Source organism: Thunnus maccoyii, chromosome 13 (genome assembly GCF_910596095.1).
Source record: "Thunnus maccoyii chromosome 13, fThuMac1.1, whole genome shotgun sequence".
NCBI lineage: Eukaryota > Metazoa > Chordata > Actinopteri > Scombriformes > Scombridae > Thunnus > Thunnus maccoyii.
The window spans coordinates 16,848,439-16,863,848 of NC_056545.1; the positions used below are offsets into that span (position 1 = coordinate 16,848,439).

The 15,410-nt window shown below is 40.5% G+C and overlaps 1 protein-coding gene across 2 annotated transcripts in view; it reads left to right on the forward strand.

Annotated features, from left to right (window-relative positions):
- LOC121909771 (stAR-related lipid transfer protein 13-like) overlaps positions 1–15,410 on the forward strand; it is a 40,880-nt gene that overhangs the window by 1,751 nt on the left and 23,719 nt on the right. The window contains exon 1 of one of the 2 annotated variants that reach the window (XM_042430454.1): positions 12,339–12,542. The exons of the other annotated variant lie outside the window; for it this stretch is intronic. Coding sequence (XP_042286388.1) covers positions 12,419–12,542 — 124 coding nt within the window. The 5' untranslated portion in view covers positions 12,339–12,418. Of the gene's footprint in view, positions 1–12,338; positions 12,543–15,410 lie in introns of those variants that run through there. 2 annotated transcript variants of the gene reach the window in all.

Genomic DNA, 15,410 nt, shown 5'->3' on the forward strand with positions numbered 1-15,410 from the left:
GGAATGGGAAAATAGTCTACCAAGTATATAAATATTTACACAGAGATTTTTTTTTTTTTTTTTTTGCTGGTGTTTCATCTGTTTCGTTAAGGTACAGTTACTGAGGTCAACAACCTTTTAACAGAAAACATCATGTTAACAGAGTTGTTGTGTAGTGTTAGTGCCTGTATTAAAAGATCTGTAAGTCCTTTCATAGCAGGTTTCAATCTTGTTCTTTAACTTTTGTTTGTTAGGATGTCCTTTAGTTTACATTTGGATAATATATTGTGCTTTTAAACATATTTACCATCTAGATACAGCTGTAAGTTCCTTACCACTTTTCTTGCTTTGAATGTGTTCATGTCTCTCCATCACCTGAAAGCTTGGGCTTCTTCTATTTGTGTCCCTTGCCTACTTAAACTTTTCTTTAAATGTTGAATCAGTTGTATCTTCTTCCTTCGTGAATCAGTTCTTTACTTCCTCCTTGTTTTTCTTTCAACAGAATTACATCCTGCAATTACTCACTTCTGTCTCTTTTCTCCTGATTCCTTTACTCATTCTGAAAATGAGAAAAGCTTTCTTTTTAAAAGTCTGACGGAGCATGAAGCAGAACTTTAATTTGTATGGTGTTAATTACAGTAATTGTGGACAAACACCAAAAAGTGGGAATGCATCAGCAGCCAAGTTATCCAAACTATCAAGCTACATTAACATTACTGTAAAAACAGCACAGCACAATGTCAATTTTAAAAAACTTGCGTTGAGTTTTTGCTAGTTACTTACTTGATTGTCTTTTGTCTGAATTATTATTATTATATTATTATTATATTTGATGCCGCACATGTCTGTTAATGTCATATATCAGCCTCTGAACTCTGAAAACAGCTCACCTGCCTGCTAGCTTTAGCACAGTTCGTTTGTTTTAAACATCCGTGTGGCACAGGTGGGCGGTGGTTTGTTGGTCACTCCATGTTAACAGTAACAGCAGTCTCACAGTGTCTCATACAAGGATGTAATGTTCAAATGGAAAACAAAACAAGTGCTCCTAGAAGCTACAACAGAAACTGCAGTAGGAAGCCAGTCTGAGCCACTAATGGCTGTAAAATGATGAAGGTTTGCATAAATGCTCTTTCAGAATTTGGGAGGTGGGTAAACAGTATTTATGCCTGTGTGTAACTGTAAAAATAAAAAAGGGAAATATGGGAGATTTACAGAGGAAATTAGGAAATGGAAAGAATTAGGAAAATATGGGAGAAACCCAGGAAAAACGGGAGAGTTGACAGGTCCAATTAGTGGTATTCAGTGAGAGCAAAATATCCAATTATGCTAAGCTAACCAATGTCATTTGGTCATTTAATTTAATGTCACTGTCATAATGTTTGTAATTTGAAGTTTAGTGTATTTTTCTGTGAAATTTAAAGTTTCAGGTCAGATATGTCAACCACATGTGTTTTACTCATCTAAACGGGTCAGATATTAGCAAGCTAACGTTAGCTTTGTCTAGGCTAGGCTAAGTTTGAACTTACAAGCAGCAGGTGCTTCTGGTGAACATATAGAAGTGAATCTTTCATCTTTTCATGGATCAGAATTCGCATTATTTTTTCCAACATATCTTTTCTTAACCATATTATCAATTTGTGGTGTCCTCATTCTGTTGGACTAATGTCATCTCAAATAGTTAGGAGGAAGTCTTCTTGCATTTTGTGAAACTTTAGTAAATAACTGGCCTGTATACACTTGGTTTGTGAAAAAGTAAGAATACTTGGGGGGAGTTTTTCCTCATCCAAACTGATGGTGTAAAGGACAGATGATGGTTTAAGCTGCACAGATTGTCAAGTCAAGTCAGTTTTATTTATATATCGCCAAATCACAACAGAAGTTATCTTAGGGCATTTTTCACATAGGGCAGGTCTAGACTGTACCCTTTAATTTACAGAGACCAAACATTCCCCCATGAGCAAGCACTTGGCGACAGCGGCAAGGAAAAAATCCCCTTTATCGGGAAGAAACACTGAGCAGAACCAGGATCTAGGTGGGCGGCTATTTGCCTTGACCGGTTGGGTTGAGAGAGAAAGAGGGAGTGGTAGAGAAGAAAGACAAAGTGGGGGAGACTGTAAAGCCCCCTGAGGAAAATGTTGTTTTTTGTGATATTCGGCTATATACGTATATAAAAACTGACTTGACTAAAATGGACTAATTAAGACAATTGCAAATATTAGGACTTGTGTCATGGCCAGGAAGCTATACAAGACAAGATTCTACTAAATGCTTAGCGGTGTATGCATTTGCTTCTCTTGCTGAACACTTGCCTACATTTCGCTCTTTGGAATTTGAATCCAGCATATGAATGTAATTTTATCCCAGCTGCTCTGCATTTCTTTCAGACAAGCTGGATGAGTATACAGTACTACACTACTACTGCTCTGGTTGAAATTACCACTTAAAGATATTCTAGATGTGCGTTGCTATTTTAAAAGCAGCTGATAAACTACAAATGACCTTGGTCTGAACCAGATACACGCTGACACACATTCTCTACATTTTCACTGCAGTTGAGGATTATAAAAAAAACATATAATCCATCAGAATTTTCATGTTATTGGAAAGCGCTCAGGGAGGCTGTGGGTAATCTCGACCTATGGCCCGTCAATCCTTTTAGCGTGTCCCTTGCATGTCTGTAATATGTTTTTAATATGTCTGACTGGAGGGATTCAGCTGATCTATGGCTCCAGACGACTTCTGACACACTCAAACATTTTCTTACAGGCAATGCCATAGTGGTATTTAACCCAAATGTTTCTTTCTCTCTAAAGTTGTACACCTGTGTAAAAGTGCTTTAATGTTTACGTACAGTTTGTCAGAGAGTTCAGCCTGTCAGGTGTGTGTGCATATATGAAAACCACTACTGCTTGCACAAGATAGCTCACACAGAAAATAAGTTGGCTCAGCAATTAACTTGCAATAAACCTTCGTAACTTAATGACGGAGGATTCTTGTGGTCTTAACGTGTGTGTGCGCGCGTGTGTTAGAAGCTGTGATGTGAAGACCCACCATGGTGCAGAGGTTTGTGATGATAGGAGGTCCCTTATTAAGTCGGTGCTTAGTAAGTGAGCCTGAGTGTGTGCACGTGTGTGTGTGTGTGTGTGCGTGTGTGGTAAATATTGCAGGAGTGTGCAGCAGTGCTTTAAGATGTCTGGAAGTGGATTTGGCTGTAGTCCCAGCCTCTCCCTTTGTTTCTTTCTTCACCACTCCCTTTTCATTTTCCTCTGTTTCTCTGCCCTCTGCTGTCTCTTCTGACCGTTCAAACTGTAACTTGACCCACAATATGACTTTTTTTGTTTCATTTTCTATGTCTATATGACATCTTGATTTGTTTTACTGTAACTGCTGTGTTTCCTGCATGAATCCTGTGCTTTTCTTCATGTCTAAGAACACACATGTGTCAATACTTGCTAATACACACACAAAAAAACACAAACATTGACTGTTCATCTATATTATTATACGATCCTGGACCCCTATCTAACCATGACCCTCTCCCTAGTCTTAATTCTAACATTAATTTGTCTTTATTCTAACTTACATCAAAGTTCAAACCCTCAAATAGTAGAGCTGAGGAATAATTACTGCCACAAAACATGGAATAACAGGAACCTTGCAGGTACTCTATCCATACATTGACATATATCTGTTTCTTTGCCCTATTTTGAATTTGCACATTAAATTTTAAAAAAAGACTGAATGTCACATATGTTAAAAGTAAACTAATGATCAAATGAATTCTTTATCAATTAAGTTATCAGATGAGTTAATCCACCAACAAGCAACTGAGTCTCCTTGTACAACTTTTTACTGCTGAACAGTGGCGAAGAGTTTGAAGGTGTTTATAACTTTGGTTGTGCTTTTGTAGTTTTGACCATCATTCTACTTATTAACTGAATGAAACGTGAGCTATAAACTTATTTGGAAGAGAAAGCAAACGTCAATAGTAATATTATTACCCAAACGGTCTGTTGTAAACATCTATCACAGTTTACAGACCAACCATAAACTGAGATTACAGACATGCTGACTTTTCTTTATTTCCAAATAAAGTGGTTAATCTAATCTAATCTTATCATTTGCTTTATTTTCCCCGTTTAGATAAGTTTGGTTAAGCTGTTGGCTTTTTTTTACAACTTGACTATTTGTCAGACCACTCGTGTTTGTTGCCTGATTCGATTTTGCTGTTGCGATGTCACAGCTTTCCCAGATCTAAGCTCTGATTGCTACAGTATCATTATAACCAATAGAAATGAAGGCCATAACAATTAGAATTATGAATGAGGAAGACCATGCACTTACAAAGTAAACATGCATGGATTCTGTCTCATATGGAGCTCCAGTTTGGTACAATAATTTACTCTTCAGTCTTAATGTTTCACTATAATCATGCACTCATAATGTTTGTGATGATGGGTGCCATGTTCAGTTAATCAGTATATGAGAGTATTGGGATGATGGTTTGATTGTAGCAAAAAATAACATTATGTTTGGCAGCTTTTAAGCACCTCTAATGTGCACATGAAACTCTACTACTTGTGTATTTGTGTGTGTTGGCATGTGCGTTTGGCGGCACATGCGTATGAGTGCATATTTGTGTATTGCTGGTACACACTTGCGTGTTTTGTGTGTGGTCTCGCAACCCTATACTAGCACGGAGAAAAAGCTTGAGCAAGGAAGTTGGTCTTTGAGGATTTTCCTGCTAAAATGCTTATTTTAACAGCTAAAAACCTCGCTTCATGTGTACTGCTCCTAAGTGCCTTTAAAATGAGACACTCAGCAACAAGGCCTCTTATCAGCATGTGATCTGCACTCTCATGACCTGTAGAGTTTCCTCTGTGTCCATTAGCTATTGTTCCCCCTCGTAGTCCTGCCCCAGGTCCTGCTACTTCCATACCACAGTCTGCACCCCATAGCCCTCCGCGCTCGGCTTTCAAACCCCCACGTCTGTCTCCAAATACCAGCCTCAGATCAGCGTCTCCCCCTCCCCATCCAGTTCCATACTTTATACCTCAGGCTGCGTCTGCTTCCCATATCCCAGCCCTGGTTTCCCCTATTTCCCATCTGTATCATCTCTCCTCTTTGGTCCTTTGGCTGGGACCTTGCTTTTGTGTCCCCCCGGCTTCAGGCAGACCACAGTGATAGCCATCTCCAGCTGTAGGTGAGCCAGTCTCCTGAATAGGAGGTAGACGATGTCAACAGACTTATCCTCGCAGGCTGGACAAGGGAAGTTGTTGTTGTTGTTGTTGTTGTCGTATGGAAAACATACACTCTGCATTAGCTCCTGACCCACTTTCCTACTGGCCCATTTTTCCTGAAGGAATTGACCAGAGCAGCATTCCTTCACGGCTGGTGCAGAAATATTGACACAGTGAGACACATTTTAGACTCTCATAAGGATATAGATCCTAAAATAATAATAAAAAAAATGCATTATTTCCTCATTCCACTGTATGTACTGTATTTTAGTAAAGCCTGCTCATCAAACTTAAATGTCAGGCAGGAAAATCTGAATCGTTTCCACTCAGACATTCTTCTTCTTCCCCTGGAAAATCGAATGCGTTCAAGCTTGAAATGAAAACGACTTCTTGACTCTTTTATTTTTTGTCTTCATTTTAGGTCTTCTATTTTCTGTCTCTCTCCACATTTCCTCTCTTGCTGAGTCTTCACTGCCAACTGCATGCGCTGCTGTTGCAGGGAGCACCTGTCAATCACAGCGTCACTCTGATGTGTCAAGGTCAAGGGTCAAGTTAGCAATATCACTTCTGAATACTGAGCGTAGCAATGATTTTACATACTTTCACATTGAAAGCATGGATCTATGTGTAAGGACATATATTCTCTGTCTTTTGGTTTACATTTTTTACTGCTTTACTTCTCTTAGCTTTTATTTATCTCTCCATACGAGAGTAGAATTATTTAGAAGCAACATTATTTTGCCTGCAAGGATACTCCTTCTCGCTAAATATACAGTTTCCAGTTGATGTTGAGTGAACACATAAACAGATGTTGCGATGTGAATTCTGCAGCGTTGCCTTTTGAGGAAGGGAGCAACATATGGAATTACTATGTGATTCATAGTAAGATGATTAGGTGTGTGTGTGTGTGTGTGTGTGTGTGTGTGTGCATGAATGTGTATCTGTGTGCTCTCAGGGATCACTAAAAACAGATAGCATGTGCTAGGAATTTAGGTCAAGGTCACGCAGTGCCATCTGTTCAATGGTTTCATTTAATCTGGAGGTTTTCCACTTTAAGCAGACTGGCGGAGTGTTCACTGCAGGTAACAAGCTACTGAAAATTGCTTTCACAGAATGAGACATACTCCTGGATTGTTTTGTTATATGAAGATGAATCTGCGTCTGGATTCTTCATTTGTTTAACGTTAATTGCGGCACACCTTTTAAATAAGCGTTTGTTGCGGCCAGATGCAGTGAAAAGTGTGGGGGGTTATGTATGCATGTGTGTTTCAAGCTCAAGCTTCAAGCTGAGCAGCTCGGCCTGAATGACTGAGTGTTGCTGAAAATAGAAGACAGAGACCAGGGAGAGAATGACAGGGATGAGGAGGAGAAAAAATGAGCAAGAGGAGGAGGAGGAGGAGGAGGAGGAGTAGGGAGGGAAAGAGGGTACATGGCAGCGAGCGGACATGCAAAGTTAAGGACGCTGCAGAGAGGGGAACGGGGTTGGACAAGATGCTTCGTCACAGTCTTTTGATCACGTGATCTGTTGAATCATTGATTAGTTTGAACTCGCTAACCTACACTGTGTGCATGTGCAGCGATGAACTTTTTACAGTAGCATGATCACAGTGCATCAGCGCAGGAGAAATTCAGGGATAGATAACCCCTGGAAACTGGAAACATGTTCAGTAAAAACAGCCAAATGTATTCAAAAATCTGTCCGGAAATGTGTGATTCTCAGTTTTGTGATTTAGAAATACTTAAGTTGCAGTGGGTAAGAATTATGCTCCTGAAAATATAACAGTATTATAAAGTTATCTCTTCACTGGAGAGAGACTAACAAAACATAAAATAAAGATGTTTGTGCAATATTTCTGACTCTAGCTCATCATATTGGCCTGTTTGATACAATTTCCTAACCTCAGATGACCTAGTGTTGGAGACAGGAAGAAGAGGGAGAAATTTGACCTCCTCCTTTTGCTCATTTTGTGCCTCTAGAAGACAGCAGCACTCTCCCAAACAGTCCTGTCCATTTGTGTAACCACTGCAAGATCTGATTGCTCTCCCGACGGAGACGCCCATGCTCTGCTGTGTATTTTCTCTCCTCAAAGTCAGATCCCGGGTCTGTCCCGAACATGTCCATAGTGCTGCTTTGATTGGCTGTTTGAGCCCTGGAATGTGTTAGGTTGGTGTTTTGATTGGCTACTGCTGTGAGACAGTGTTTTTGTGGTGTTCTCTCTCTGCCCGAGAGTAAAGGTTGACCTCAAGGACCAGCTTACCCTCCACATATCATAGCCTTCAACATCACAGAGGAGAAACACAAAACTGACCCTGGATCAAAGTCACTGGAAGTTTTGTAGTTTTTTCCCACAGAAGTGTTTAATTTCTGACCTGCAGCCTCTTTTTTTTCTCCACTTGTTCTGTCTCTCAGCCTCAATCCACAACCACTCCATTTCTACAATTTCTTTAGAACACATACTTGTTTCTGCTATGGTCCAATTAGTATTTTTTAACGCTCAAATATGATTTTTAGTATCCCACATTGGCACAATTACCTTGCGAGGTGCTGATTTATCGTACAAAAGAGATAGCAGGGGTCAAAATTACGAAATTTCGAGAATTTATGTTTTTCTAATCTCCACCACTCAGTTTGATTATGTTTCCAACTGCTTATCAATACAGATAGTGCTACAACTTATTGACCAGTGCTTGTAGACTTTGCTTTCTCAAGCCTAATTAAAAGCAAATGAAAAATCATTGAGACTGAGATGTTTTCTTTATCCAATTAGCTAGTTTACTCCTGTCTTTTCTGAAAATGTGGCCAATGTTTGAGTCAATGAAGCTCACTATTGGCTTTGCTAGATGTGGTGATGAGTCCTTGCTCACTGACAGAGGTTGTACAAGTCTCAGATGACCCATTTTGCCTTAAAATAGGCAATTTTCTTGTAAAAATATAGGATAAGGAGAAAAGACTGGGGCCATGATTGTAAAATAAATGCAGATTTCGGTTCTTCTCAAGTCTTGCTCTCAGATTTTACATTAATTTAAAAGTTTAACAGCTTTGTGTCTCATTTTGACACTTATCCCCACTCTCCAGATATCATCCTAGCAGCCCCTCTCCTGTTTTTCAATGATTAAAAGGGAAACAAAGAAAATGTCGGTGGCATTTAATCTCCTACTCCCCCGAATTATGGCACAGTGTTCTGATTATAAGCCAGTTGTGCCTGTAGTTGCCTGTGATAATGTGCTAAAATCCCTTAATCCTGCAATCCTGCAGCCCACACATGACAGCATTTGCACAGGGAACAGAGGTCACAATGTTGTGTGTGTGCAAACTGAATACATATGCATCCACTTATACACTTAAACAATAGTTCATGCATTATTTCTATTTGTGTGGGTTTAACTTTATTTACATACATTTGCCAGTCATGCCTGTACATAATGTTTGTGTGTCTTTGAGTGTCAAGAAAACTTGTTGTCGTGCCGTCTCTCTGTCTGGTGCCTTTAGGGTTTATGTTACACTTCGGTGTTATGCTGTGTTTCATGGTTGTAGAATAACCTATTATGGCATACGTCTGTATCAGATATATGACATAACTTCTACCACATGCATGTGAATGTACAAACAACATCTCAAATATTTAAAAAAAAGTGCTCAAACAATCTGACACACAGACTGTATTTCTATCTGTATTGCTCAATCATGCTTGATATTCCTTGAGAAATTTTCTGCAAATGCACTTTTAAAGACTAATATTTATTTAGAATCACATCCAGCAGATGATTTGCTTCCATCTCCTTTGCTCCAAGACCTAACAACACTGAGAAACCTGCTTCAGTTCTAGTAACAGATTCATTACAACACAAATGTACTGTATATGCTGTATTTACACAGTTTGATGATATATCAAATACATGATCATTCAAAGCTAAATCGCATCATCATATCCATATTTTAAACATTAGAATAGAAACACACAGGAAAGGTATCAACTATTTAGCAACAAGCTGTGTAATAACCCATCCAACCTTTTTAGCAACCTCTACTTGAATATTCCTGGTATCTCAACTTTGATCTAAACAAACCATCAGAGCATTTTAAGCCTGACACAGAAGATAATGTAATTTTTGTTAAGTACTCAATCCAGTTAGATTCTGTCAGCAGCCTACAAATTGATTTAACAGCCAGAATCATTAGCTAATTGTCTTCTCCTTCAATATCTCATATCTGAATATATTTGTTTGGCTGTAACCTGCAGGCAGAAGCCCTTTAAATGTCTATGTAAACATAATCATGCTGCATGGATCTGTGAGATGCTTCATTTGCAGGAAGCTCACAGACATTACAGGAGACTTTGGATGTCTGTAGCATGAAACGTGTATTTCGTTACTCCATTCAAGCCAGTTGGTGGTTCATCTCGCATCCATTTTAAAAGCTCATATATAGATGCTTTTGTTCACATAGTCTTTTCCCCTCGTATGCTCTCATCATCATCTTTTCAACATTCTCTCTTTTCACCAGTTCTCTATTTCTTGCGATGGCACACACACAGGTTCACCGCCTCCTCTCCCGTCTGCTTTTTCAGTCCTGTTCTCAGGATGATTAGTGCTCTCCCACTCAGAATTCAAGCTTGCACAACTGCATCCAATACCCACATCTACTTTCAAGGGATCCTTAGTATCACGGTGCACAAATCAATGCCATACGCCTGCATATGCTGTGGTCTCTTGCCAGCTTGGGCTCTAAACCCATAAACTGAGCTGATTCAACAGTTTCAGATGCTTGCATCTGTCACTATCGTCTAATCAATAGTTAGCCAGCTATAAAGGAGATGCTTAACCTTGAGAAAACATGTCTAATATTTGAGATTTGTATGAGAAATGTCTGCACGCAAACCTTCAATCACAAAATTGTTGAACCTGACGTTGGTGGGTATGTTTTAGCTCCAAATAGCCTTCCAGTTGTAGTTTGAGACTATAGAAGTCTCCTAATTATGAAATTTCCTTTTCTCCTCAACATCTTGTTTTCACTTGAGAGCAGCAAGTGATCCTTGCAATGTTATTCTCCAAAACACTAAAAAATACTGTCCTACCATTCCAAGTCTACTCCCTTTCATTTTTTTTTACCATTTGAGTATGATCAGATGTGGAAGATGCATCTGAAACATGCCGTGTGACTTTGAAATTTGTCTCGTCCTCTATTTGCAAATATAATGCTCGTGAATCCCATTACGAGGCAATCTAAATACCATCGCAAATTTTATTCTCTGAAGTGTGTCATTTATATTTTCCTGCTCTCTCTTATCCCATACCGGATGTTCTGTGTGTTGGTATGCCCGACAATCGACTTTTGTCTCCCCTCAGCTCCTTGCTTCATTCAGCTACTCGTTGTTCATCGTTCTTTCCCTCTAAAACACTTTCTCTCTCATCACCGCTGACTGCTAGCGCCAGCCATTAATCTCGTTGTCTCAGCAGTGCAAGACGGTCATATAAATCACTGGGTCTTTCCACAGTACTGTCAGGCCACACCGGGCCATAGCAGGGCAGGGCAGGGTAAGTTGGGCCATGAACTCCAGCCTTAACCTCTCCAACATGTGTGCTGTATGTTTGATAGGGAACCAATCCAACTACATCATTCAACAGTCACATTTTTGGATGAAGACGACATTCGTTATTTATAGCTTCATGACAGTCAACCGTACCAGCTAGCGTGGCGGTGTTCGGTGTCCGGATAACTGCTGTATTCTGCTGACTAGTCGAGATGTCAAGAGTGTTTCGACAGGTCGAAATGTCGAACCAGGTCTCTGCTTATGGATCCAAGCTGACCTGCAACTCAACACTGCAAACAGGACATCCGATGGCAGAGCAACGGTGTCATGCAGATGGCAGCTGAGGAGCGTCCTGGGCCGGCCTGATCACTCCGTCTGGCATTCCTGGGATGACACGGGAATAACTCCGAGCTCAGAGAGAAATTCCCAAAACTCTTGACCTGTCAGATGGGGTGAATGTGACTCACAAAGAGAGACAGCTCAGACGGTTGATGTTTTTGCACTTTCACTTGAATTAGTCAGGCTGACTGGAGCATATCTGCTGTCGTGTACACTCATTTTTATCTCAGTTAGTCACATTCAGTTACTCATATTGTGATGCAATCACCAACTTGCGCTGTTAAAGAATTCTTTGCAAAATGTGTGATTCTTTGTCTATTTTGTTGCGTTTTAAGCAGCCTAGATGCACAGCAAGAAATGTCCAATGTAACTAATTTAAATTTTCAAATATTCACTGAATCCAGCTTCTTTAATGTGAGGATTTACTGCTGCTCTCTGTTTCCTGTCAATGTAAATTGTAAACCTTTTGATCTTTGGCTTTTGATAAGACAAAATTAGCTATTTCGAGACATCAGTTTGAGTTTTTGGGAACTTGTTCAGATTATTTTAGAGATATTAGTCAGTCAGTCAGTCCCTAATTAAGCCCAACATGTTTGTTGCTACAATTTGTAGTACAGCTGTCCCCTGAGGTCAGATATGTGACTGAATGACCAGAGATGCTAAGGAATGCTTTTCCTGGCAACACAACTCAGTTGCAAATTGTGTGCATTTATGTGTGTGCGGCATGACTGTGTGTTATTAGTGTGTATCAAGGGGATTGAAAGGGATCCTTGTTTGGGTGAGAGGGTGGTTTGGGGTCTTAGAGAACATGTAGGCTTGGTGTGTGTGTGTGTGTGTGTGTGTGTGTGTGTGTGTGTGTGTGTGTGTGAGTGAGTGAGTGTGTGTGAAAGAGAGAGAGAGAGGGAGGGAGAGAGAGAGAGAGTCCTGGGGAGGGGGGAAACCGCCTCTCACATCTGGCTCGCCTTGTCAGACGTCCAGCCTCACATGCAGAAGTTATGTTGAAACATTGCTGCACCTTCGCCCTACAAACGACTGTAGATGAGTCGGGCAGGGGGCTGAGGATAGCAGAGATGCTGGATGAATCCTGCGAATAGGACCTGATCCGCCTCCGCTGGTGCAGGAAGGTGACGCAGCGAGAGAGGAGCTGTATACCAGGTGAAGCGGTGACGACCATTGCGGCAGCCAGACGCAGCCGGGGCGCACTTTCTCTGCTTTTTTTTTTTTTTTTTTTTTTTTAACCAGTCAGCCGGTGCCGTTCCATAAGGGGCTTGAGGAATTAACGGGTGTCCGCTGGTTTCAGTCCGGGAATATGCGTCCGGCTGCACCGCAATGACAACCCAGCGAAAGTCTGCCAAGCTACAGCTGCGGCGGTCGATCAGCGAGCAGCTGCGGGACTCCACGTCCAAGGCTTGGGATCTACTGTGGAGGAATGTCCGGGAGAGACGGCTGGCAGGTCAGAGAGCCAACACCAGTGGAAGTGAAACTTATGTTCATATGCGGAGTACAGTTTGTCCTCATTTTGATTGACTCAAGTCTGTCAAATAGATCCATACTGTAACAGCAGTAGGAGTAGTGGTTTACCTGAAGGCACCCCTGGTGTTTTTTTTTTTTTTTTTTTTAAATTAACAGATACATCTGAGCTGAAAATAGATTTCTGAATACATGGATGAATATTTGTGTTTTCCTGGAGGAGGTCATAATTTGCCCGTATTTTTATTGAGGTTACAAGGTATTGGCTACTCCATTGAAACAACTGAATCATATTCAGATATAGTAGACAAAAGTTTATCTTGCTGCATATATCCTCTGTGTAATGCCTGTATCGTCATGCGCAGCGCGCTCTCTGATATTTTGGGAAGGTCATTGTCAAATTTAGTGCTCAAAACAGCACAGGCATGTGCTGTGGACAGGAGTCCAGCCGGGGTTTCAGATGCCAATCTTTCAGCTTGTTGTTCTGGTCTGGAGAATGGCTTATCTTTCTTATTTCCGGAGAACTGTTGGGATTTAACGTTTCGGATATTTCAGATTTCGTACCTATCAGCATGAAGTCAAATATTCTGCGTACGCGCCAATGCACCAAGTTTGGGGGGGTCAGCCGGTTTGCTCTATATTTACAGTGTGGCCTGGATGCGCAGAGTTTTAGATGTCTTGCTCTCTTAACTGTGCGCCAGAGAACGAGAGAGAGAGAGAGAGGAAGGAGAAAAGTGAGAGAGAGAGAGATGCAGAGAGCTGCAGCTGTCTCCTCGGTTTAATGTAATTACTGAGATGTGCGCCTCTTAAGCAAATTAAACGATGAACATTCCCACATTCACAGCGCCACAAACCACCACAGACCACCGTGTTGGTCAAAGCCATAGTGCCTGTCAGGCGCATTCAAGTGCATAGCAGTGATTAATTGCATGTAGAAGCAGTATAAAGCTACTCAGGCATTGTTAACGATCATTTTCAGTATTGCATGATGTTTAATTAACTGTGTGGAATAGTGATGTCTATAGGAGAATAACACCAGTCAGTGATAGTGAAATGAGGCGTCAGAGAACACCTGCTGCCCCAGTAATCCTCTTCCCTCTTATTTCTCACCCCTTCATCCTGTCCTCTAGCCATGGCCCAAAGCCCACCCCATCCCCCAACCCCCCTGACCCTCCCCCCCTCACCCCACTGCTTAACCCATCAGCTCACAAGGCACACAGTTCACATCTGTCTGGATCAGATTTGGAGATGGGGGGGAATCCTTAAAATGTGCACATCTGGCCTTACCGTTATGCTGGTGTTCAGCAGTGCATTTTCCACTCAGTGAATTAGTCAGAGGAATGGAACATCACGTAAGGAAGTCCATGTCGAGAGCTGGTAAAGTGTTTTTAAATTTGAAACAGTGTAGTTTATTATTTTATTTGTCAGGAACGGTGGCCACATGCACAACAGAAAAAACTGCAGATGGGTGAGAGTTCACCTACAAGGTTAATTTTATTTTATTGTCCCTGCAACACTCTCAAATCAAATACAGTGGCATTTGTAACATGCAACTTAAAAATAAGCACACGAGGCAGAGCACATGTACCGATGTACCAAATAAATAATTAGTTGTCAAATGTGCAGTGCAGTGCAAATATCACACAGATGAAGCCATGTTTTAGAGTCAGAGATGCAATGAAAAAACACATATTTGCACTGTGATCATAAGAAACGTACAGATCAGAGTTGCAAGGACGAGTGCCGAAACTGACTGGATTTTAAAGTAAAGTTCATAGTGTTTATGATTCCATTTAGTCATCTGTATGGTTGTGTGCGTGCGTGAAAAATGAGAGCACATAATAGCACCTGGGTTTAGTTGTAATCCCACAGATTTTTAGGTTAGCGGTGGGGGTCGGATCTCCCTATGCGTGTGGGATTTGTGGGTCTTAATTCCTTGGGTGTGAGTGTTGGTGTGTGTGTGGAGGTGTTTTTTTTTTTTTTTTTTAGAAAACATGGACAGAGATAAATCAATGTATACAGATTATATTTATATTGAATAATCTCTTTCCAACTATTCTTCATGTACTGTATATGCTATCAGTTTGCCACTTCATCCACTAGTTTCACTGCTATACTGAAAATACTCAGCTAGCTGTGAGTAAAACCCAATGATCGCAGTAGGTTAGCTGAATTATGGGGCTTATGTTCAGCACTGGGTGTCTCAGGGCCTCCTGCTGATCAAAGTGAATTTTATGTTGGTGGCCCTGAATGCGTTTGAAGAAAAAAAAAATCATTAGCCTCTTTGTGCTTTAATAGATTATCTCAAATCTGCATCAACAAATTTAGGTGTAATCTTTGGTTCAAGCCTTGAGAAACATTTCAAGAAGGTATGTTTTCTTACGTTTTGCCCAAGAAAATCTTGTTTATAAGTCATTCTTCCTTTAAGCCCACAGCCCTAGAATATGCAAGATGCTACTGAATGTTTTTTTCCACAATTAAGGGAAGTGACTCACATTTCAACGTGTCAGTTTTCTGTTTGGTTTCAAATTTTTATTAAAACAGTTTTGGTGTATTTTGCTCACAGTCACATTTCAGATCATTTTATATTTCTTTTGAGCCCAAGTGCAGCCTTACATGTTAAGGCGTCCTTGGTTGTATCTGAGTCTATACTGTTGGTTAAAGATGACGGTGACTGAACAGTCTGATTTAGATTGGTTAAATTAGTGTCATTTAAATGACTTAAAACCTCATGAGGGTTTTTTTTTTTATAATGTGACGTACAGCTTTTGTCTCTTGATATTGTCAGTTTCTAAGGCGCTATTTATGCATAATGATTAGTGATATCATTAACTTCTTATATCTTTGTAAG